We start from the raw sequence: 25627 nt of genomic DNA, 5'->3' as shown, positions 1-25627 counted from the left end.
CAGACTCTAGGACACCATGAACATCCTATTCCTGTAGGCTTGCCATGGCCACTGCCGCATGCCACTCCATACACCACCCCTGCCATACAGCCTACCGTCAGGTTTAGCTATGCTGACCAAGTACAGGGAAGTGGCAAAGGTGGGGAGAAGTAAGTGAGGTGCGGGCCACAGAGTACCCTCTCTAGGTCATCAACAGACAAAATTGCACATGTCAGCTTTGTTGTTCCAGCTTTATGTGGTTGATGTATATAACTAGGAAGGAGGTTGAAAGCATGAGAACGTGCTATATATGCACGTGTGTATATCTGTATATGTATATCTTGTCAGCGAGTAGTTAAAATGTGAAGCCACCTTAAACCTTGAGTCCTCCCCCTCGATTTAGTCTCATGTTTTCTCACTGTTTTCCACAGTAGGGAGCGATCCCACTGGGCACTTAAGCACTTCTTAAATCCCAGGGCATTTGTGAGTAAGCAAGGCTCTCCTGTTTCCTCTTACGCTACATCTAAAAGAGGTCCTTTCCCTCAAACATTCTTAATAACAGATTTTGTGCCAAGAGAAAGTCACCTCAGGATTGGTTTTGGACTAATGGGAAGCTAGTGGGTTTCTGGATGGTCTGTTGTGTTAGGAAAACAAGATTTTAAAAAAAAAATTGTATATTTTGTATTAAGGCGTAGTTGATTAACAATGTTGTTAGTTTCAAGTGTACAGCAAAGTGCTTCAGTTATACATATACTTGTAGCTATTCTTTTCCCACTTAGGTTGTTATAGAATATTGAGCAGAGTTCCTTGTGCTATATAGTAGGTTCTTGTTGGTCATCTATTTTAAACATGTACACACATGTACATGTTCAGGCAAAACTCCCTAACGATCTCTCCCCATGAACCCTTCCCCTTGATAACCATAACGTTGTTCTCTAAGTCTGTGTTTTGTAAATAAGTTCATTTGCATCGTTCTTTTAGATTCTGCATGTAAGAGATATTTATGTTTCTTTGTCTGACTTACTTAGTATGATGATCCCTAGCATCCATGTTGCTGCAAATGGCATTATTTCATTCTTTTTATGGCTGAGTAACATTCTATCATCTATGTGTATCACATCATCTTTATCCATTCCTCTGTCAGTGGACATTTAAATTGCTTCCATGTCTTGACTATTGTGAACAGTTCAGCCATGAACATTGGGGTGGATTATCCTTGGATTCCAATAAACTGTGGAAAATTCTGAAAGAGATTGGAATACCAGACCACCTGATCTGCCTCTTGAGAAATTTGCATGCAGGTCAGGAAGCAACAGTTAGAACTGGACATGGAACAACAGACTGGTTCCAAATAGGAAAAGGAGTACGTCAAGGCTGTATATTGTCACCCTGTTTATTTAACTTATATGCAGAGTACATCATGAGAAACGCTGGACTGGAAGAAACACAAGCTGGAATCAAGATTGCCGGGAGAAATATCAATAACCTCAGATATGCAGATGACACCACCCTTATGGTAGAAAGTGAAGAGGAACTAAAAAGCCTCTTGATGAAAGTGAAAGTGGAGAGTGAAAAAGTTGACTTAAAGCTCAACATTCAGAAAACGAAGATCATGGCATCGGGTCCCATCACTCCATGGGAAATAGATGGGGAAACAGTGGAAACAGTGTCAGACTTTATTTTTCTGGGCTCCAAAATCACTGCAGATGGTGACTGCAGCCATGAAATTAAAAGACGCTTACTCCTTGGAAGGAAAGTTATGACCAACCTAGATAGCATATTCAAAAGCAGAGACATTACTTTGCCAACAAAGGTTCATCTAGTCAAGGCTATGGTTTTTCCTGTGGTCATGTATGGATGTGAGAGTTGGACTGTGAAGAAGGCTGAGTGCCAAAGAATTGATGCTTTTGAACTGTGGTGTTGGAGAAGACTCTTGAGAGTCCCTTGGACTGCAAGGAGATCCAACCAGTCCATTCTGAAGGAGATCAGCCCTGGGATTTCTTTGGAAGGAATGATGCTAAAGCTGAAACTCCAGTACTTTGGCCACCTCATGGGAAGAGTTGACTCATTGGAAAAGACTCTGATGCTGGGAGGGATTGGGGGCAGGAGGAGAAGGGGACAACAGAGGATGAAATGACTGGATGGCATCACTGACTCAATGGACGTGAGTCTGAGTGAACTCCGGGAGTTGGTGATGGACAGGGAGGCCTGGCATGCTGCGATTCATGGGGTCGCAGAGAGTCAGACATGACTGAGCGACTGATCTGATCTGATCTGATCCTTTCAAACCGTGTTTTTCTCTGGATACATACCTGGGAGTGGGATTGCTAGATCATATGGTAGCTCTGTTTATAGTTTCTTAAATACTACAGACACTGAAACATGAGCAAGACTCTTCCAATACTAGACAGAAATATCAGACCACCTTACCTGCCCCCTGAGAAACCTGTAAACAGGTCAAGAAGCAACAGTTAGAACTGGACATGGAACATTGGACTGGCTCAAAATTGGGAAAGGAATACTTCAAGGCTGTATATTGTTATGCTGCTTATGTAACTTACATGCAGAGTGCAACATGTGAAATTCCCTGGCTGGATGAAGCACAAGCTGTAATCAAAATTGCTGGGAGAAATATCAACAACCTCAGATATGCAGGTGACACCACCCTAATGGCAGAAAGTGAAGAGGAACTGAAGAGCCTTTTGATGAATGTATAGGAGAAGAGTGAAAAAGCTGACTTAAAGTTGAAAAAACAAAGACTATGGCATCCAGTCCCATCACACCATGGCAGATAGATGGGGAAGAAATGGAAACAGTGACAGACTTTATATTTTCTTGGGCTCCAAAATCACTGTGGACAGTGACTGCAGCCATAAAATTAACAGATGCTTGCTTCTTGGAGTAAAAGCTATGAAAAACCTAGATGGTGTACTAAAAAGCAGAGACATCACTTTGCCAACAAAGGTCCGTATAGTCAAACTTACAGTTTTTGCATTAGTCGTGTATGGATGTGAGAGTTGGAACAGAAAGAAGGCTGAGTGCAGAAGAATTGATGCTTTCAAACTGTGGTGCTGGAGAAGACTCTTGAGAGTCCCTTGGACTGCAAGGAGGTCAGACAAGTCAATCCTAAAGGAAATCAACTGTGAATATTAATTGGAAGGACTGATGCTGAAGCTGAAACTCCAATACTTTGGCCACCAGATGCTAAGTGCTGACTCATTGGAAATCACCCTGATGATGGTTAAGTTTGAGGGCAGGAGGACAAAGGGGCAACAGAGGATAAGATGGTTGGATGGCATAATCAATTCAGTGGATGTGAGTTTGAGCAAACTCTGGGAGACAGTGAAGGATGGGGAAGCCTGGCGTGCTGCAGTCCAGGCAAAGAGTTGGACACAACTGAGCAAAAACGACGGCACATACTTCTAATGCTCTCAGGGAAACACAACTTCATTTTATAGGCAACTGAATTCACACTTTCAATGTGTAGTTAATTTCAATATGTTCGTGCGTGCTCAGTCATGTCTGACCCTTTGTGACCTCGGACTGTAGCTCCTGGCTCCTCCGTCCATGGGATTCTCCAGGCAAGAATACTGGAGTGGGTTGCCATTTCCTTCTCCAGGGGGTCTTCCCAACCCAGAGATCGAACTCATGTCTCCTATGTCTCCAGCATTGGCATGTGGATTCTTCACTGCTGAGTTTCCAGGGAAGCCCAGTTTCAATTTGTAACAAGTACCAAATATGGCAGCATGATGTGTGAAGGAGACACAAATCCCTATCTTTGACCATGCAGAATGTTCTCCAGGCACGAGTTGGAGGCCCAGGAAAACTCCACATGGCAACTGGGAATTGATTTTCTGCTCTTTGGGAACCTCACTCAACTGTTAGCAATCCTTAACAAAGAACGCAGCAGAAGAGTATAAGCCATGCCCTTGTCTCTGACTGTGCTCCTCCGCATAGTTCTTTGGCCTCACCTAAGGCATGAAAGTGCCGTCGAACCTCAGGGCTGGTGCCCAGCATCTAAGGGCTGTGGTAGCACACCTTTGTGTCCCTCTCTGTAACCTGAAATTCTCATCATGGCCCAGCAGAGATGTTCCAGGACTCTCCCTATGAGAGAGGACCAGTCTCCAGTCCTTGACTAATGGAATCAATACCTGCAAAAAAAAAAAAGTGGAGGGGGATGGGGCGGGGAGAAGGAAGCAGGATGAGGCAGAGGGAGTAGCTGAGCTGTGACACAGCCTGATCGCCTCAGCTGACCCTGTGAGGAGCTCTGAGGCTAGAATAACCAGTCAGTGGTCTCTTATTTGGGGTTGAATTTGACCAGAGATCAAATTGCCAACATCTGCTGGATCATCAAAAAAGCAAGAGAGTTCCAGAAAAACATCTAATTCTGCTTTATTGACTACGCCAAAGCCTTTGACTGTATGGATCACAAAAAAATGTGGAAAATTCTTCAAGAGATGGGAATACCAGACCACCTGACCTGCCTCCTGAGAAATCTGTATACAGGTCAAGAAGTAACAGTTAGAACCTGACATGGAACAGACTGGTTCCAAATCAGGGAAGGAGTACGTCAAGGCTGTATATTGTCACCCTGCTTATTTAACCTTTATGCAGAGTACATCATGAGAAGTGCTGGGCTGGATGAAGCACAAGCTAGAATCAAGATTGCCAGGAGAAATATTAATAACCTCAGATATGCAGATGACACCACCCTCAAGGCAGAAAATGAAGAAGAACTAAAGAGCTTCTTGATGAAAGTGAAAAAGGAGAGTGAAAAAGTTGGCTTAAAACTCAAATTCAGAAAAGATCATGGCATCCAGTCCCATCACTTTATGGCAAATAGATGGGGAAACAGTGGAAACAGTGACAGACTTTATTTTGGGGGCTCCAAAATCACTGCAAATGGTGAGTGCAGCCATGTAATTAAAAGACAATTGCTCCTTGGAAGAAAAGTTGTGACCAACCTAGACAGCATATTAAAAAGCAGAGACATTACTTTGTCAACAAAAGTCCATCTGGTCAAAGCTATGGTTTTTCCAGTAGTCATGTATGGATGTGAGAGTTGGACTATAAAGAAAGCCGAGCACTGAACTGTGGTTTGAACTGTGGTGTTGGAGAAGACTCTTAAGAGTCCCTTGGTCTGCAAAGAGATCCAACTAGTCCATCCTAAAGGAAATCAGTCCTGATATTTCATTGGAAGGACTGATGCTGAAGATGAACCTCCAATACTTTGGACCTGACGCGAAGAGCTGACTCATTGTAAAAGACCCTGATGCTGGGAAAGATTGAAGGCAGGAGAAGAAGGGGACAATAGAGGATGAGACGGTTGGATGGCATCACTGGCTAGATGGACAAGAGTTTGAGTAAGCTCTGGGAGTTGCTGAAGGACAGGGAAGCCTGGTGTGCTGCAGTCCATGGGGTCGCAGAGTCGGACATGACTGAGTGACTGAACTGAACTGACCAGGCTTTTCTGTTTTCTTCTAGATCATACTAAGTGCCCATCTGCAGCCTGGGCAGTGCCACACTCTCATCCAATTGTGGTGATAAGTCACAGATCACAGAGGGAGGACTCTTTTCACTGCCATGAAACTTGATACACCGTGTGCACAGATACACAGAGAGCTGACACAGCTGTCCTCCCCGGGCACTCACAGGCCAGCACACACACAAGCACATTTGACGTGGTCAGATCACACCCACTCGGGACAAGGGTGTCCCAGCCAGCCTGGATTCTGTTGGTCCTAATGACAGACATGAGTATAGAGCTCCCTGTGGATGTGTGATCCAAAACAAAGATGAAATCAGCTCTAGAACAACAGAAAAAGTGTATGTATAAAGAAAGTATACAAAGTATACATCTCCATATAGGGTATAGATATATACTTTAAGAAAAAGCTTTATTCTATATTTCTTCATTTTTTGATTGGAAACTTCTGGAAAAACTCATTTAGGCTGAACTTTTCTCACCGAGGGGAAACATTGTTCTGCTGAAGCCCTGAAGCTTAATCTGCCTGTTGGACCATGCAGCGTGAAGTTCCAAATTTTTCTAACCTGCAGGCAAGCGGTTCAGCAACTTATTTTCAAATGCAGATCTTTTAGACGGTTGGAAAAGACGAGTTGAAAATAACTGTCATACCTAAAATATCACAACATTTTACAGCTAGGCAAGATATTTTTTTAATGATGATCTAGTCTCCTAATTTACAGGTGGATGGTCTAGGAAGTTCACCCAACCCTTAATATGGCCCCTTGAGGATTAGAACTTGGCAAGTATGCTTTACTGCACCATAATCTCGTCGGCCTGTCTCATTTCTCTTAAACAGTTCATATAGGGGGGTGATAGGAAGGATGTGCGTCTTTATGCAGTAAATGGGGAAACTAGACTGCAAACTCTATGAGGGCAGGGACCATGGGGAGGGGTGATGTACAGGCGTGCAGCCCCTGTGCCTAGCGCATGCGCAACACTCTGCAACTGTTGGTTGACCAATAATGGATGGGAGAAGGAAAGAAAACATTCTTGATTGACTGGCATGGTCTCCACCCTACAGGTACTAGTCAGGGGAAGAGGTGGGAGGACAGAGAATTAGAACTGCCCTCTGGTGGTCTGCCAGTCCCCTGACGTCTCTGCCCTCTCTTACTTGCTAGGACCTATTCACTACATTGTGGATGCTTTGGAACTGTGGTGTTAGAGAAGACTCTTGAGAGTTCCTCGGGCTGCAAGGAGATCCAACCAGTCCATCCTAAAGGAAACCAGTCCTGAATATGCATTGGAAAGAGGACTGATGCTGAAACTGAAACTCCAATACCTTGGCCACCTGATATGAAGGACTGACTCATTTGGAAGAGATCCTGATGCTGGGAAAGATTGAAGGCAGGAGGAGAAGGGGATGACAGAGGATAAGATGATTGGATGGCATCACCGACTCAATGGATATCAGTCTGAGTAAGCTCCGCGTATTGGTGATGGACAGGGAGGCCTGGTGTGCCACAGTCCATGTGGTCGCAAAGAGTAGAACACGACTGAGAGACTGAACTGAACATTGTGGCCAGAGGTGTTCAAAATGCAAATTAGATCACGTCATTCCCTTGACCCTCCCGGTCTTCCCATCCTGGTGCCTATAACGTGCTCAGAGCTCCTTACTACCTTGGCCTGTCTTGCTCACCTCTCCCTCTTCACGCCTGTCACCCACTCCTTGGTTCTCTCTGCTTCACCCACACTGGTCCCTGACTTGGTAAACTGCCTCAGGCTTTACAGCTTTTGCCCTGATTGTTCCCTCCCTCAGAAAAGAAGACCTTGCTTGACCTGCTCCTTCTCGCCTTCGGGTCTCAGATTAATTGCCCCTTACTGGGAGAGGCCTAACTTAAAATGGTTCTCTCCACCCACTTTCTATCACCTGTTTTCATTTTCTTGCGTACATGTTGTTTAGTGGCTAAGTCGTGTCTCACTCTTCACGACCCCATGGACTGTATGAAGCCTGCCAGGCTCCTCTGCGCTCCACTGTCTCCCCGGGTTTGCTCAAATTCATGTCCATAATGAATGAGTGGTATATTATCACTGCCTAAAATTCTCTGATTTGGTGCCGGGCCCTAAAACAGTGTTCGCCTTTTAGGCTTCTCATAAAATATTGTTGAGCGACAGAGGGATAGGTGGTAAGGATGAATGTATGAATGAGTGAGTGAGTGAGTGAAGTAGCTCAGTGGTGTCCGACTCTGGGACCCCATGGACTGTAGCCCGCCAGGCTCCTCGGTTCCGCGGGATTCTCCAAGCAAGAATATAGGAGTGGGTTGTCATTTCTTTCTCCAGGAGATCTTCCCGACAGAAGGACTGAACCCAGGTCTCCCGCATTGTAGGCAGACGCTTTACCGTCTGAGCCACAAGGATGGAGATCAAATAAATGTTTGATCAAAACCCGAAGGCAGTCCCCTGGAGGCGGCGGCCCCTGCAGACCGCGCCCTCCCTGCGCGCCAGGAACCCGCTGCGGAACCTGAGGGCGGCGGTAGCTGTTTCCCTTCAAAGAGCGGGGGACTCTTAAGGGAGCACACAGGAAAGGCAGGGCGGCGAGCGGGACCAGCCGTGGTGAGTGCGGCGGTGCTGGCGCTGGGAGCAGGGAGCGGGTTTCGGGGACCGTGCAAGCGCTAGCGCGCTGGACTCGGGGGTGTGGGGCGGAGCCCCGGGGGCCGGGCCTAGGTGACCGCTGTCGGAACACCGCTGCGGGCGGAGGGTGTGGGAGCGAAGGCCGGGCGGAGCGGCACTGGGAGAGCTCCGAGCATTGGATGGCGGGGTTCCTGTTGCCCCTGCGGGAGGCACATCCCAGAGCTGTCGCTAACTTGTGTGACCCTTTCCTTTTCTTGGGGACGGGGGTAAGATGGGGGTGGGGGGGGGGGGGAGAAGAGAGCGATTCAGCTAACTTATTTGCAAAATAGGGCTAATGGTTTCTGGTCGGTTGATTCATTCATTCCGCCCTGCGTTACTAGGTTCTGTTTGTGAGAACCTGCTTTCTGAGGGTTCACAGTCTAAGGAAAGCCCCACCGTATGTGAGGGGCGGTGGAATACAATTGGAATTTGGGAGTTCTTAGGGGAAAAGCAAACATGCATTTCGGATGAGACGTGCAACCATTATTTCTCCAATGGTTATTATATGCCAACTTTTTTTTTTTTTAGTAAAAAAAATTTTTTTTTTTAACTGTGATTGGAGAATAAGAATTCTGTTGGGTAATTAGAAAGCATATACATTGGTAACTCATATGTTGCATATTGTGATGAGGACCTAAATAAGGAGACATTTACAAAGTCATCCACACCTGGTACAATGAATGGGAACTTTACAGCCAGATGAGTTGATCAGAGCAGGTGTATCCTCATTTTGGGGTCGCAAAGAGTCTGACACGACTGAGCCACTGAACTCAACTGATCCTCATTTTATTCGTAAAAACATAAGAGACAGGTTAAATGACTTACCCAGGCTCTCACTGCCAATAAGTGACAAGAGTAGGACTTGAATCTAAGCCGATGTTCTTTCCACTGCTCGGGGTTGCTTGCACGGTTCTGCACTAGTTTTATAACGCACAGACCCATTCATTTGTGACGCAAGGCAGTTCCAGTGGGTCATGGGTGGCCTTAAAACAGACTCTTACAACTCTTAAATTGTTCTCTAATTTCTGTCCTTGCCCTGGGTATTTTATCTGCACTCTATCTTGACCTCCTTCACACTGAGTCCCAAATCTATATCTTCTATCCAGTTTCTCCTGGCTTCTAACTGCTAAGTCCAGATACCCATTGATCATTTCCATTGGATTCCCCATGGGAATCTCAAACTCAGCATCTCCTACACCACATGTAACACCTTTCTTCATGAACCTACTCCCCAGATCCCATGATTGAAATCATTATTCAATAAATTGCCCAGGTACAAACCTGGCTTGGTGCCTCTTTTCTCACCATCTATAATCAATTGATCACGGGTGAATATGTTAGTTGCTCAGTTGTGTCCGACTCTTTTCGACCCCATGGACTGTAGCCCACCGGGGCTCCTCTGTCCATGGGATTTTTCCAGGCTAGAATACTGGAGTGGGTTTCCATTCCCTTCGCCAAGGAATCTTCCCGACCCAGGAATTGAACCCAGGTCTCCTGCACTGTAGGCAGATTCTTTACTGTGTGAGCTACCAGGGAAGCCCTAATTGATCACTCAGTGCTGCCAAATTCTATTTTCTAAAGATCTACCAAGTCCATCCCCCTTTGTTCTTTCTTTCATTTATGTTACTAGAGATTGTAATAACTTCCTGCCGCCTCTTTGTAGCTTTGAGCTCAGCTTCTTCCATCCCATTTTCCGTTTTGCTACAAAGTGATTTTTCTACAGTCCAAATGTGATCCTGCCCCTCACTTACTTTAATCCCTTCAGGGTTTTTTATTATTGTCAATATAATTTCCAAAATCTTTAGCATGGATTCAAGGTCCTGCCTGAAGTTTTTCAAACCTCCTGGACCTTCCCCATCCTTTATCTCCAAACTACTCTTTGTCAGAGTGTGGTGCTGACCTCCGTTAGAAGCAGGGGAGGACTGGTTAGTACTGAACATGATAATGCAGAAAATGGCCTTTGCGCGGGTACCCAATCGAATCTTGGAGGCAGAATTTTGGGTGAAGAAGAAAAGCATAGCGTTATTGCTTTGCCAGGCAAAGGGGGACACAGCAGGATCATGCCTTCAAAACCTGTGTGTCTCAACTCTGGGGGACTTGGTGAGGAGTTTTATAGGAATGGTTTACAGGCAGGATTGTTAATAAGGATCAGCTGTGCAGGGCCTGCGCCTCTTTAATCTGGCCTCAGGTGGGTTTCTGATGCGCTTCTATGATTCTCGAGTTTATCACACTGTGACCGTCTCTGGGATGAAGAATGCTTCCTCAAGTAATTAACATATTCTATCTGTTGGGGGTTCTAGTTCTGGGGTAGAGTGCCAAGAATCCTTCCGTTTATTGCTTGAGGCAGAACCAGGACTCTGCCCCCCAAGGCTGCACTTTTTTTTTTTTTAAATTTCTCCTCCCTTGTCTCTGTATCCCACTCCTTTCCCTGATTAGCAACTGTTTGAACCTGCCCTTTGGAACTTGGGGAAGGTCAAGAAATGGGGGGCACAGGCTTTTGTGCCCAGGAGCTCCCCAGGGTACTGGTCTGTTTCACTGACAGCCCAACTAAAATAAGTCAGAATCTCAGAGTCATGCCCAAGAATCCGCATTTTAAACAAGTTCTTTAAATTTTAACAAGATCTACACTAGAGTTTGAGAGGCCTTCTTCTCACCTTCCGTACTGACCCTGTTCCCTATCTACACCTGACGGCAGACGTGTGTTTCTCTGAACATACCTTGCTGTTATTGAGGCCTTTGTGGGCAGAAGTCTCCTTAGCTGCTGCTTTGGTGTTTCTCCTCATTGTTCAAGACCCAGGGTACATGTCATGCCTTCTGGGAAGACTTTCCCAATCATGGACCACCCTGTCACCTCCAGCCCCCATTAGGTCATTCTCGTGGCTTCTCACAGAGCCGTGACTTAGCCCTCAACAGCCTCCCCCCGTGTTACAACCATACTTTATGTAATTGTTTCGTACTTGTGGCTTTCACAGTTGCCAGCACTTGAGAATAGACTTGTGCTTCTCTGCCTAGCAGCCAGCCCAGAGCCTAGCACGTTGAATGAATGAGCGCTTTCGGGCCAGGTGGAGAGGCATCTAATTATCACATGTGCTTTCGGGTTCCTTTATGTGCCATCCTGCACTGCGGCCCTGATGGCACCGGTTTCACATGTGACTGGTGATAAGGATGTGTCTGGCCTTGAGAGGAGTTTTAACCAGTGGTGGCAGTAAAGAAAAATTAAGTAGTGACACTTGTTAAAGACTGGTAAGACAGACTTCCTCCAGGGTGGGGAGAGGCATCTGGGTGGATGTAGAAACCACTGCAGGCGGTATTGGACTGAGGGGAGGAGCTTGGACTCAACCCTGACTCCAATGAGGACAAATGGGTGTTCATAGCCAAGGAGCAGGGTGGCATCAGTGGATGGAAAATTGCTAAAGAAATGTCAGGGATAGAGGGGACTCTTACTAGGTGACCCAGTAGAATTCTTGCTGAAGGCAGACCAGGGTGATAAGATATCCAGGGTGGTCAGATTCCAATGGTGGGGATGGGAGATTTTCACTTAACTACCTTAGTAGGATTCTTGCTCAAACTGGATTCTACAAGGGCCGAGAGGGAAGCCCAAGGTAAGTCCTAGTCCAGCAGAACTCAGAGCCTGATTCAAGTTTCTGGTCAAGAAGAGAGTCCCTGTGGTTAAATGGAGTAATAAAAGAACTTGTGTGTGCTAAATCACTTCAGTCGTGTCCAACTTTTTGCAAACCCGTGAACTGTAGCCTGCCAGGCTCCTCTGCCCATGGCATTCTCCAGGCAGGAGATGCTGGAATGGGTTGCTATTCCCTCCTCCAGAGGATCTTCGTGACCCAGGGATCGAACCCACATGTTTTACGTCTGCTGCATTTGCAGGCAGGTTCGTTACCACTAGTCCTGCCAACTAGAATCAGCAAAAGCAGCTGTTCCCGAGCTGCCCCCAGCCCCATCAGCATTGGTCTATTTACCTCATGCACACATAGTTAAAAATGTTCTATCTAGAAAATAATTAAGAAAATTTAAAAAATACATTGCCATTTAAAACATAAATATCAGCCGTTATCTCACAAGAGGGAATTACTACCAAGTCTCATGTGTTTATTTCTGTGTTTTTTTTCATTTATATTTGTGTTTGAACGTAACTGGTAAATGCCAATTAAATAAGACTTAAATCCTGGCAGTTTTACTTAAAATTATATTTTTTAGTTTTTTCCACGTCAACAAAAATTCTTAGTGAAAAAAAATTTAATGTAGGTGGGGGAATAGTGTTCCTTGACCCTTGTAGGGTCCCTACCTGGGTCTGGAAATCGAATTGACAAAGACAGATTAACAGGAGCAAAGCATGCAAGTTATTTAATGAAAGTTTTACATGACATGAGAGCCTTCATAAGGAAATGGGACCCAAGGATTTGAGTAGACCATGGTGGAGGAGCGTGATAGGGTAAAGAGTATGAGGTATTGTAGCAGAGGAAAATCTTAGAGACCTGCATGTTAAAGAGTGTTTGTCGACAAAGCAAGTGCCTCTCACTGGAGGGTTTTATGATCTGTTTAAGAAACAGCAAGGTGGGGAGGTGGTCAGAGTGACTTTCCTGCTTCTGCTATTTTCCAAACCTTTTCTGAGTACGATATCCACCCTCACAACGTGCCATGTTTGGGGTAGCATGTCTTGAGCCCCATCTCATTCCACAGTTATTTATCAAATGGCTGTTAGGCACCAGATCTTATTTTGGACATGGGGATTCTGCAGTGGATCAGAGCAGTCAAAGTCCTTACTCATGGAGTTTACATTCCAGTGGGATAGTAAACTAACACATAAGGACCATCCACGTGATAAGTGCAGTGAAGAAAAACAGAAGTATATATGGTCACTTTTTTTTTTTTTTTTTGCACTTTTTTGTTTTTATTTATTTTTTTTAATTGGAGGCTACTTTACAATACTGTGGTGGTTTTTGCCATACATTGACATGACTTTGGTTTTGAGTGTGCATGCTCGGTGGCTCAGTCATGTCCGACTCCATGCATTGCAGCCCGCCAGGCTCCTCTGTCTGTGGAATTTCCCAGGCAGGCATACTGGAGTGGGTTGCCATAAGGTTATGCTAATTTACCTTCCTTATAGGAGTGTGTGAGTGTCTGTCTCATTTTATTTTGTCATCAGTGAATACGATCATTTTAGAATTTTGTTCATTTTATCGGTGAATGGTGATAGTTCTTTGTAATTTGCATGTCTTTGATTACCTTGGAAGTTGAGCATTTTTACAGTTATGTACATTTCCTCTTCATTGAGTTTTCTCTGAATGTTCTTTTATTAAGGGCCTGGTTGTTTTCTCCTATTTTGAATAATCCTTTTACATCACTAATTTGATTACCAATTTGATGATAATAAGCACTTTATATATAAAGGCTAAGCAGATACTTTTAAACAGGTATAGTGACTGTAAAAAGAAAGCAAAGACAGGACTTCTAGAATTCCTTTCCCCTTCTTTCTAAGAAAAAGTGATGAAAGAAGAAAAAGTATAGTTTGGGTGTAAAGAAGTGAAGAAAGCAAGGAAATGTAGGTGGGCAGGTAAGAGATGAAGTATCTAGGAAGGAAGAGGAGGAAGGAAAGAAGACGTGGAGAGGATGAAGGAAGGAAGATGATGAAAGCGTAGGGCCCACATGATTCCTTGGATAATTATATTTTTCTTTTCTGCCTCTACTAATCTAGCAAATCCCTAAGAGAAGATGACTGTGTTCTTTAAAACGCTTCGAAATCATTGGAAGAAAACGACAGCTGGGATCTGCCTGCTGACATGGGGAGGCCACTGGGTCTATGGCAAACACTGGTAAGCGTCTGACAGCCCCCACACCCCACCCCACCTCACGTGCAGCACAGAACAGTCCACGGGGGCCTGTGGTTAGCGTCCTGTTCAGCTGTGCTTGTCTCTAAAACGTTGTGGTATAAAAGGAAGGCAAATATTAAAACCTCAGAGACAATGGCTTCTTGTAACCAGTCCTGAGAGGTGGAAACTGTGGAACTGTTGAGACTTACACCTCAGTGGACTCAGAGTACTGCCGCCAGATCAGGACAGGGAGAGACTGAGCGCCGCCTCGAGAGAGGCAAGTGGCCGTCCAAGGAAGGGTAGAGGCTGGCGCTCACACGTCTCCTTGGGGTTTTAGTCCTCCTTTTCTCACTCTAGTCTCTCGATATGTGACGGTGGCCGTTGCCAGACACTGAGTCCGCTCCCTCCAATGTCTGGCTCGGGCTTTCCTCGTCTAACTCGTTAGCCTGGGTTCATTTAAATGAAACTAAGACTTTCCAACCTTTTGTTTGAGGAAGGGATTCCAGGGAGTCCTGGGTTTTATTACCCTTCAGGTCTGCAGGGAGAAGAAAGTGCCAAGCTTTTCTTCTGGTTTAACATGCTAATAAAATTTAAATAAACAGTTTTTAAAAATAAAAATTATACAGATTATTAAGAGACCCAGTCACACAGTAGTCTTTGGGGGATTCAGGGCTACATCTTAAATATATAGCAACCTTCTCTAAAATCCAGGTGTCCTAACTGATTGCTTTGTTAAATGGAACCCATTGAGCAGGCTTTACAATGGAAGTCTCCACATTGGAAAGCAGACTCACATTGGTCCTTTTGTGAACATCCTCAATTCACCCGTCAGAGATCATTTATGATAAACGTGGTATCTACTTTCTGCAAGTATGGAGAAGATGACCCGTTCCCACCTCCTCTTAAGTATTCTCAAGGCGGAGCATGTGAGCTCCATTAGCTAGCATATAAAGAACAGACCCAAGAATCTTAAAATTTTAATATATAAAAAGAAAGGCAGAGGAAAGGTTTTAACAAATTGTGTCTGGAGCACATAATTGGCTTTTCCTCCCTTTTCAAGCTACATTTGAGCCCTCGAGGGAAGGCTCCTTACAGCTCTAGCCTAGTTCCTACCTGGATTTCCTTTGGAGGAGCACCCAGTCCAGGCCTCAGCTGGCTCAGTGCAGGAGAATCTTCCCCTCACTGAGGGTTATGGCTGTTGCTCCTGTGGGGTGAAGGTCTGAGGAAACAACCACGTCCTCGGTTCAGGATGTCTTTAAGGTGCCATAGTTACTTCTCATACTATAGTCTTGAGACTTTTAAAAAGGCCCCATTAAGTCTCTAGCACTGAGTCAGAGGTCTTATTCTCAGTTGGATCTGAAATAGCTTGAACTGGAAGTGTAGCAGGAGCCTGAAGGCTTCATTTTGCTCTTTCTCTTCCCTTGACATTCAGGGTCACTGCTTAGAATGAGAACCTCCATTGTTCTGCATAGCTTGCTTTTCTCAAGTTCTCTCCTGCATGCTTTGGTGCTACTTAGCACCCCCGCCCCTTTAAAAATATTGTGATAAAAATCACTAGCAGAAAATTTACCACTGTGACCATTTTTAAGTGTACGCTCAGTAGCATGCAGTATGTTCATTTTGTCATACAACAAATCTCTAGAACGCTTTCATCTTGCAAAACTGAAACTCTGTGCCCATTGAACACTGTCTGTTTCCTCCTTCCAGCCCCTTGCAACCACCATTCCACTTTCTGTTTCTGTAAGTTTGACTGCTTTAGTTTATGGGGTCGCACAGAGTCGGACACAACTGAAGCGACTTAGCAGCAGCAGCAGCAGCAGCAGATACTTCATGTGAGTGGAATCATGAAGTACTTGTCTTTTGTGACTGGCTTATTTCACCTAGCATGGTGTCCTTAAGGTTCACTCATGTAGCATATGGCGGGATTCCTGTCTTTTTTAAGGCTGAATTGTATGTGTAGACCACATTTCTTATCCATTTATCTATTAATGGACATTTGGGTTGCTTCCACCTCTTGGCCGTTGTGCATAATGCTCGTACATTGGACTTGGGCATGCAGATATGGCTGCAATATCTTGTTTTCAGTTCTTTTGGATATATATCCAGAAGTGGGGTTGCTGGATTAATGGTATATCTATTTTTAATTTGTTGAGGAAGCTCCATACTGTTTTCTATAGTGGCTGTACCATTTTGCAGTCCCAGCTGCACAAGGGTCCTACTTCTCCACATCTTTATCAAGGCTTATTATTTTCTGTTTTCACGCCCCCCCCCCTCCTCCCCCATTATTGGCCATCCTAATGGGCGTGATATGGCCTTTTGTGGTTTTGATTTGCATTTCTCTAATGATCAGTGATGTTGAACATTTTTTCATGTTTGCTGGCCATTTGTTTATCTGTTTGTTTGTTTACTGGTAGTATATGAAAACATGACTGATTTTTGTATTCTGTAACTTTGCTGAATTTGTTTTCTACATATAAGATTATGTCATCTGCAAACATAATTTTATTTCTTCCTCTCCAGTTTGCATGCCTTTTATTTCTTTTTCTTGCCTAATTGCTTTGGCTAAGATTCCCAGTACTAGATGCAGTAGAAGTGGCAAGAACAGGCATCCTTGCCTTTTTCCTGATCTTTAAGGAAAAGTTTGGATCTTCACTGTCGAACATGATGTCAGCTGTGGGCTTTTAATACATGTTCTTTATTGTATTGAGGTAGTTTCCTTCTATTGTCTTTTTTAAAAAAAATCTATATATCCCCCAACTTTTCACATAACAGTCCTAACACAATTTTTTATACTAATCTAGTTTTTTTCCCTGAGAAAATCTTCCCCTGAACTCTCTTGAGTAGAAGCTACTCTTGCCTTCAAATGTGTTGGCATTCTCCTAGCTTCTCAGTACCTATTCCAAACCATTACTCTTTCATCATCATATAAAAAAATCTCTTCTCCTTTGAGGTTCATAATATCTGACTATATCATAAAACCATAAAAACCAAAACCCTCCCAGATTTCTGGGGTCTCATCTGTTGCATTAGACTCAGGCTTCAATGCCTGGCTTATCAATATCCTTTTCTCTTTAAGTCTTGTTATCTTTCTGAACGCCCTGAGTGTTTATGTGAATGACCCATCTAATAGCACCTCATCTTCCCTTTCCCTGACTTTATCTGTTCCTGTCACATTAAATCTTTGCCTCTTTCAACTCCACCCATTCTCATTGGTTGAATGCTAAACCTAATTATCACTTGTCCCTGTTCCTCTGTTGAAATATGGAACTTCAGCATCTGAATCTTTCATATCAGCCTTCTGTTATCCTGGTTTTCTTCCTTTACTCCCCTTTTTCAGTGTTATCAACCTCTTGTCCTTTGGGCCCTCCATTTCTTCCCGGTCTATCACTCATCCCTGCCTTCTTCACGTTCTTCTGTCCTTGGTTCCTCTATCCAACATATTAGACAACTTCTCAATACCAGTTTTCATATATCCTCCCTGGCTTGTTCACAATCTCACTTTCTCTCCTTCTAAGTTAAACTTTTTGAATAGATTCTGCCTCCCTATCTCCTGCCCATGCTACATCCTGTTTGGTCTTCATTAGAATTAGTCTTGCCAGTTTTATTCCTTATTCTTTTTGACTGTGCAGCTTTAGACACAGTTGATTCTTCCTGAAACTTTTTTTTCCCTTGACTTCTGACTGCCAGAGTCCTGTTTTCCTCCTACTCCTCTAGCTGCTTATTCTCAGTTTTCACTTTTCCCTTCTATTCAGACATTAGAGAAGTATTAATAGTTCTCTAGGACTCTGTCCTAAGGGCTTCCCTGGTGGCTCAGATGGTAAAGAATCTTGCCTGGAATGGAAGAGATCCGGGTTTAATCCCTGGGTTGGCAAGATGCCCTGGAGAAGGGAATGGCAACCCACTCAGTATTCTTGCTTGGAGGATTCCATGGACAGAGGGACATGGCGGGCCACAGTCCATAGAGTTGCAAAGAGTTGACCACTACTGAGTAACTTTCACACACGCACACAGGACTCTGCCCCAGGTCCTCTGCTCACTTTATACCCTCTCCTTATACAGTCTCATCTGCTTGCAGTGGCGTCACTGTCAGCTGTAGACAGACAAACCCCAGGTTCATATTTCCATAAAGACCTCCTCTTCTGAGCTCCAGACCTTTGCATGTATTCAGCTGCTTACAACTTGTCTCCTTGGATAATTCCCAGGTGCCTCCCAACTCAACAGACTAAAAGTAAAATCAAAAGCTTTCCTGGCAAGCCTGTTCTTCTCAGTGATGGGTACCACTCACCATCCATGTAGTTTCCCAAACTAAAAATTTGAACATCATTCTCCATTCATCCTTCCGCCTTATTTCCCACATTCAGGTTATGGCATTCTGAGTGATTTTGCTTCTTTTATATCGACTTTGTGCAGTTTCTTCTGTCCTTCCTCCCTGTTACCACCTTTGTCTTTACTACCATCATCTCGGGCTGGATTCTTACTAAATGCCTTCTGGCTGTTCTTGCATCTGATCTTGACTGCTTCTAATCTGTTTTGTGCTGCCAGTACCATACTGTCTTAATTACTGTAGCTTTGTAATATATTTTGAAATTAGTGTTAGCCCTTTAACTTTCCTCTTCTTTTTCAGAATTCTCTTGGCTATTCAGGGCCCCTTGAGATTCTATATGCATTTTAGGAAGTTACTGAGAGACTCAAACTTTTTGGCCAGCCCAGTTCAGGTCTTTCAGACTGCAATGTCCTATTTTTTTTTAGGGTCCCTTGGAGAGCCTCCAGGAGTGTTCCCTCCTAGAACACTCTTCCCTTCTCTTCTTCCCTAGCCAACTACTATTTCCCCAGGTCTCAAATGTTACTTCTTCCCTTTCCCCTTCAGACTAGGCAGTCTTCCTGTATTCTCTCCATAGTACTACGAACTACTGTGTAATTGTTGTTCAGTCGCTCAGTTGTCTCTCTGCAACCCCATGAACTACAACATGCCAGGACTCCCTGTCCTTCACTCTCTCCCAGAGTTTGTTCAGATTTATGTCCATTGAGTTGCTGATACTATCTAACCATCTCATCCTCTGCTGCCTTCTTCTTCTTTTGCCTTTGATCGTTCCCAGCATCAGGGTCTTTTCCAATGAGTCAGCTGTTTGCATCAAGTGGCCAAAGTATTGGTGCTTCAGCTTTATCGTCAGTACTTCAGTGAATATTCAGGGTTGATTTCCTTTAGGATTGCTTGTTGGAACTCCTTGCAGTCCAAGGGACTCTCAAGAGTGTTCTCCAGCACCACGATTCAGAAGCATCAACTCTTGGGTGCTCAGCCTTCCTGATGGTCCAGCTGTATGTATATTCACTACTACTGTCGTTTTTTGTTCTGTTCGCTTCTTCCGTCATAAGACTCTGCAGGCAGGGGCCCTGTTTGTCTTTCTCAATGTCATCCCCCCCAAGGCCAGCACATAGAAAGTACTTTACATATATTTTATTTATCGAGGAAGGAACAAGCAAAAGAAAGAAGGTCTGAGTTCTCAGAGAGCAAAATCTCAACCGTTTTGATTGGCTACTTCTGAATTCACAAGCCCAGGCTTTTGAATATCCTCCTGAAGAAAATGATACACTAAAGCCATGGTTAGGTTACTCTTCCATCTTCACCAATTTTGTTTGAAATGGTCATGAATTTCCTCAGTTTCCTGCTTTACCGTCTTTATCCTCGTTCTTAGACAACCTTAACTCCTTTTCAAAGAGAAAGAACATCAGCAGTTACCTCTGTATGCACATTTCTGTTCTTTTTGTCTCATTGTATGAAGCTGTATCCTGCCCAGGACTAGCCTCTCCAACCCTCATATGGATCCAGTTCTTCCTCCTTTGTTGGTTATCCTTTTCCTTGCTTGTACCTTTTTTTAAAAAACTAATTTGTATCGGAGTATAGTTGCTTGACAATGTTGTGTTAGTTTCTGCTGTACAGCAAAGTGAATCAGCCACAGGTATACATATATCCCCTGCTTTGTAGATTTCCTTCCCATTTAGGTCACCACAGAGCACTGAGTCAAGTTCCCTTTGCTATGCAGTAGATTCCCATTAGTTATTTTATACATAGTATCAGTAGCCCTCACGTGTCTTGAACCCCATCCTTCCTGCTTCTTGCCCCCCGTTTGTCAAACTGTTCAGAGCTGAGATGTGTCGTTTCAGCCGTGTGTTCCCATTTATTTACCACCTGCGTTCTCCCTTTTACACCGTTCTTGACAGCTTGCCTCACACTTGCATAGCTCTCCCTCTTTTTAGAATAAGCTTAGTAAAACTCGGTTTTCTATCCCATCATTTGATTGACCCTGTTCTTGACGAGGTCATTAATGCTTGTTAAATAAAGTAGATACTTTTCAGTTCGCATCTGCCACGTTTGATTCTCCTCAGTTACCTTTAGGGCATCTTTTTTTTTTCTCCCATTGTTTGATATGCCATGTGGCATGCTGGATATTAGTTCTTTCAGTTCCCATACCAGGGATTGAACCTGTGCCCCCTTGCAGTTGAACCACAGAGCCCTAACCACTGGACCGCCAGGGAGTTCCCACCTGTAGGGTGTCTTTTTGCTCTGCTTGTCCATAGATGCCGGTGTCCTATCCTCATCCCATAGACTTCTTAGGTGATCGTAACCACAGTAGAGTTTTCAGGTGGGATACTTAGATCTTGGAGTCATAGTATTTTCTAGTCCATGTCTTACTTCCCTTGACATCCTGCGTGAGGCGTGTCCCTGGAGTTGTACCAGGCAGTCGACAAGCAGAATATTCTTTCTGAAAGAGAACTCGGATCATGTCACTGTGGTACTGACAACCTGGAAATAGCTCTCCATTGCTTGGAACAAAAAGACCCAACCCCTTAGCATGACATAAAAGAGCCTTCATGATCCAGCCCTGTTGTCCTCTCCAGCTTTCTTCTGATTCCTTTTCATCCCCCGTCCATCGCACTTGCACTCAACCTCTGTGTTCTGGAAGTCTCTAGAAAAAGCCCTGTGTCTCACTCTCCCTTTGCTTGTGTTCTCCCCTCTGCCTGGAACACTTCTGCTCTTCTTCACTTTGCCAACAGCTCAAAAAATGTGTTGCCAAGCTGTGTAAAGCAGTGGTGGCATTACTGAATAAGAATAAAAGAAAGCAATGTGTGTTAAGTACCCCATGCCTGCTGGGCTGCCGGTGCTGGGCTTGTTGTTTCCATGTACTTACATGGTCTCGTGCAATCCTCAAACCAGACCTGTGGGAGAGAGAATGTTACTTCCATATATAAATTAAGATGTTGAGGCTCAGAGAAATTAATAATTTGTCTAAAATGGTCTCTCGGCCTACTGGTGAAATTGAGATTTGAACCCAAGTTAATCATGTTCTGTAATACATTCCACATGCTTTCTTTGCTGCTGACCACTTTTGAACAGCGATGCTCACTTCAGTATATAAATTCTGCTGCACTGATTAAATGACATTACCTTTTAAATGCCTTTTTTATGCAGCTTTACTAGAGTTGTTCTATTATGTTCCCGTTTCATTTTTCGTTGCTCACATGGAATCCAGCTCCTTTATTAAATAGACAGAATGCATTTATTTGCGTTTAGTAGAGATGAGGTGCAAACTGGACACGTAGCCCAGGGAACGCGGCCCTCATTTCAGAACCTTCTGGACTCTCTTGGTTGGTCCTTCATGCTCTCAGTGGTTTTCTGTGGGCCTCTGTTCATATTCTGGTCTGACTCCCCTTCTCTTGGCCTTTCACTTTTTCTCCGTGTCTCCCCCACTTTTATAAAAGTTTTATTTATTTATTACGGCTGCTCAGGGTCTTTGTTGCTTTCTGTAGTTGCTGCGAGTGGGGGCTACTTTTCATTGTGGTGTGTGGGCCTCTCATTGTGGTGGCTTCCTTGCTGCAGAGCACGGGCTCGAGGCACACAGGCTCATGGTTGCGCTGCAGCATGTGGGATCTTCCTGGACCAGGGACTGAACCCACGTTCCCTCCCTTAGCAGGCAGCTTCTTAACCACTGCATCAGGGAAGTCAGTCCCGTGCCCTGCCCCTTTAAGCTTCCTTACCTGTGTGTAATTTATAGATGAGTACATTTCTTTTTCTTCCATTTTGTGAAAATCTTTAAACGTACAGCAAACTTGAAAGCATTTTACAGTAAACATCTGCCTACCTACTTCTTGGATTCCAGACTTCACTGTATTTGCCTTGTCACGTCCCTATCCATCTGTCCATCGTCTCGATCTTTCTTTCTGAAGCATTTCCAAGTAATTTGTCAACATTGATGTACTTCTACCTGAAAACCCAACCATGTGGGTCAGTAATTAGAGTTTAGCACTTGCTTATACTGTGTTTTTCCTTTACAATGAAATTTACATACAATGAAATATACAGATTTAAGCCTGCTTTCGCTGAGTTTTGTCAGATGCAGACACCTGTGTACCCCAGACTCCTGGTAAGACAGAGTGCTGTCATCCGTCCAGGTGCTTCCCTTGTGCTCCTTCACCATCACTCCCTGTCCCCCAAACCCTGAGGCAGTCATTATTCTACTTTCTTTTTCCCACCATAGACTAATCTTTTTTTTATTTCTAGAACTTTGTATGAGAGAAATCGTATAATATAAACCGTATTCTTTTTTTGTTAAGCTTCTGCCTCTTAGCATAATATCTTTGAATTCATTCATATTGTTCATTTCTTTCCTTTTTTTTTTTTTGGCTGAGTAGTATTCTAGAAGATAAGCATTAAATATTTTATAGTTATAGAATTTTAAGTTTTTTGTTCCATAATATTTTGCATTCCTCATTTTAAAAAGCAAGCAAATCGTTATATGTGTTTGACTTTCTTTCCTTTGGAAGGAAACTGGTGTCTCCTGATATAGGATTCACATACCAGTAAGAATAATTGACTGTGTTTCATTGTTGACTTTTTGATTAAATAACGACCCTGGTTTGATAGGTGGGCTTTGCTGGTGGCTCAGCTGGTAAAGAATCCACCTGCAATGTGGGAGACCTGGGTTCAATCCCTGGGTTGGGAAGATCCCCTGGAGAAGGGAAAGGCTACCCACTCCAGTATTCTGGCCTGGAGACTTCCATGGACTGTTAATAGTCCATGGGGTTGCAAAGAGTCGACACAACTGAGCGACTTTCACTTTCATTTTTAAGGAAAAGTGTGTGTGTGTGTGTATGATAGCTTTGGAAAAAATGACATATGTTATTTTTATCCATCCGATTTTGGACTGCTGTCTTTGTCTTTGGGCACAGGTATTATTTATTTGCGGGTGTTATTTCATGTTGCTGTATTTATAGTTTTTTTATTCTCCTGTGGGAATTTCTCTCCTTTTTTTCCTCCCTTCCCCTCAGTTTCAAGGGAAAAAAAAACAAAACAAAACACCTATGATCTTCTCGTCTGCATCCTTCCCTCCAGAGCAAGTTGCAGTAGTTGACAGGAGCAGCAGAGGCTGCTTTCAGGACTCTGGAAAGAGCAATTGAAGAGGAGGAAATGACCCTCTTTGCTGGAAGTAAAGAGAATTTAAGTATTGCTCATTCCTCTTCAACTGCTCTCCCCAAGCTTTCTGGGTTCCCTAGGGGAGATTGTATTCCGGGTTGTTCAGTTCATCATGTCAGCAGTTACCTGCAATGGTCTTTCTCTCATTCGGAGCCCTTTCAGTGGCGAGGAGCCTGCTAACAGACGAGCATGAGAAAGGAGGCACCTCTAACAGTCTGACCTTGGGCTCTCTGAGCCTCAGGTTCATCTGTAAAGTGGGGATAATAACAGTGCCTCATTGGATCATTGAAGGCTTGACGTAGCTGAAAAGCTCTTAGCATAGTGCCTGATTGATATCAAGGTCCAGTACATGCTAGTAACTGACTTAATTTGATGTAATAGGTACTCACTCACTTTGGGAGTTAAAACGAATTACTGCTGGTAACTGGGCAGTGAGTGATTCGAGAGCCAGTCAGTGGGGAAGGAAGATGAGGATCGGCCAGATGGTGTAATGAGATCTCAGCCTTTTATTTATTTCACCTTTCATGTGTAACAAGACAGCTTGGAAAAGTGTAATTTCAAGAGTGACAGAACATAACCACAAAAGAGGCAGGGCATAAGTAGTTAAAAAGCCGTGAGCCGTGTCTGAACCCTTGTCCATCTGATTTGAGCTTAGATCCTTTCATCTTTGGGGACCTTGCTCATCCTGCCTCTGGTCTCTCTCTCCTCGAGATCCTGGCTGGCGAGGCTTGCCACAGCTTATCGACTCGTCCTCGTGGCTCGGCAGGTGACAGAAGCCCTGTTCTTGCTTAGTTCTGGCTCCTGGTTCTCAGCTTTGGCTCTGTGCTTCTGGCACCAGTTCGGCCACCCACCTTGGCCTGTGACCCGGGACTTCCTCCCGTTTATTTCTGGAGCATAAAGCCACTCAGCCAGACATCCTGGTATCTTCTTGGAACATTTTCAATACTATGAACACTATGCATCCCTCCACATGAGACTTGCAAAGCAGACGTGATACTGTAGCACTGGTCCTGGGCCATGTGTCCTGAAGTTTTTATTAATACTGGAATTTTTTCCATCTGAACATAGGAATGTTGATCTTGATTACGATACATTAATCTTGATTACTATAAGCATTGATAAGAGCCCACCTTTCAATTCTGTGGTCAAAACAATTGCTTAGAAGTAAAACTAAATGATGAGTTGGCCCAAGGGGTGTGTTCAGTGTCGTTCAGCTTTATTGAGAACGTAGTAGTATTAATCATGAGGATCACTAATACTTCATCAGAGCTTGTCACGTGTCAGACACTGTTCTAAGCACTTCACATTTATTAGCTCATTTTATCTTCCTAACAACTTTATGAGATGGTTGTTAATCTCAGGCTAGTGTGAGATTAATAGCCCTAGACAGATGAAGAAGCTGAGGGATAGCAAGATGAAGTAATTTGTCCAGGGTCACACAGCTAGTAAAGGCTTCCCTGGTGGCTCAGATGGTGAAGAATCCTCCTGCAATGCAGGAGGCCTGGGTTCGATCCTTGGGTTGGGAAGATCCCCTGGAGGAGGGCATGGCAACCCACTCCAGTATTCTTGCCTGGAGAATCCCCATGGGCAGAGGAGCCTGGCAGGCTACAGTCCTTAGGGTCGCAAAGAGTTGGACACAACTGAGTGACTGAGCACAACTAGTAAGTGTCAGGACCCTGATGCAAAACCAGGGCCTCCTCGTCACCCCTCACGATGGCCCCTGTGTCTTAGGTGACAACTGCAAACAGATTGTCCCAGGCCCACGCCCCACATGGCCTAAGATGATGATAGAATGTCATGCTTCAAATCGAGCTTCCCTCTGAGTCAGCTGGGTTTAGGTTCGAGCCCTTGCCTTTGTCACTTCCTGATGTGTGACTTTGGGCAAATTCTTCAGGCTTGCTAAACTTCACTTTTCCGTATCCTCATAGTATCTCACAACATTATTATGACCTTAAATGAGATCATCGCAGTTTCTGGCTCACATCAAAAAGAGCAGCACCTTTTTATTTTGGAAGAATAAGGTACTGTGTGCTGCATCTTGTTCGAGTGCTACAAAGTCAGTGTTAGGGGTGCCTAAGGGAAAAAAGGATTACGTGAACATTTTTTTTATTATGGAAATTTAAAACATATAAAAATACAAATAGTATGATGAATCTCCATATATCAGCATTCAGCTTCAACAAATATCAGCATTTTATTCATCTCATTTCCTTTGTCTCTTCC

The 25627-nt window shown here is 44.1% G+C and overlaps 1 protein-coding gene across 1 annotated transcript in view; it reads left to right on the top strand.

Annotated features, from left to right (window-relative positions):
- The first annotated feature begins 7951 nt into the window (after window positions 1–7951).
- Window positions 7952–25627, top strand: part of AGK (acylglycerol kinase) — a 100888-nt gene continuing 83212 nt past the window's right edge. Inside the window, exons 1-2 of the mRNA XM_027538814.1 lie at window positions 7952–8056; window positions 13821–13938. Coding sequence (XP_027394615.1) covers window positions 13838–13938 — 101 coding nt within the window. The 5' untranslated portion in view covers window positions 7952–8056; window positions 13821–13837. The remainder of the gene's footprint in view (window positions 8057–13820; window positions 13939–25627) is intronic.

This window comes from Bos indicus x Bos taurus, chromosome 4 (assembly GCF_003369695.1).
Source record: "Bos indicus x Bos taurus breed Angus x Brahman F1 hybrid chromosome 4, Bos_hybrid_MaternalHap_v2.0, whole genome shotgun sequence".
Taxonomy (NCBI): Eukaryota; Metazoa; Chordata; class Mammalia; order Artiodactyla; family Bovidae; genus Bos; species Bos indicus x Bos taurus.
Note: the sequence above shows the minus strand (reverse complement) of the source record. Positions and strands in the feature narration are given on the sequence as shown.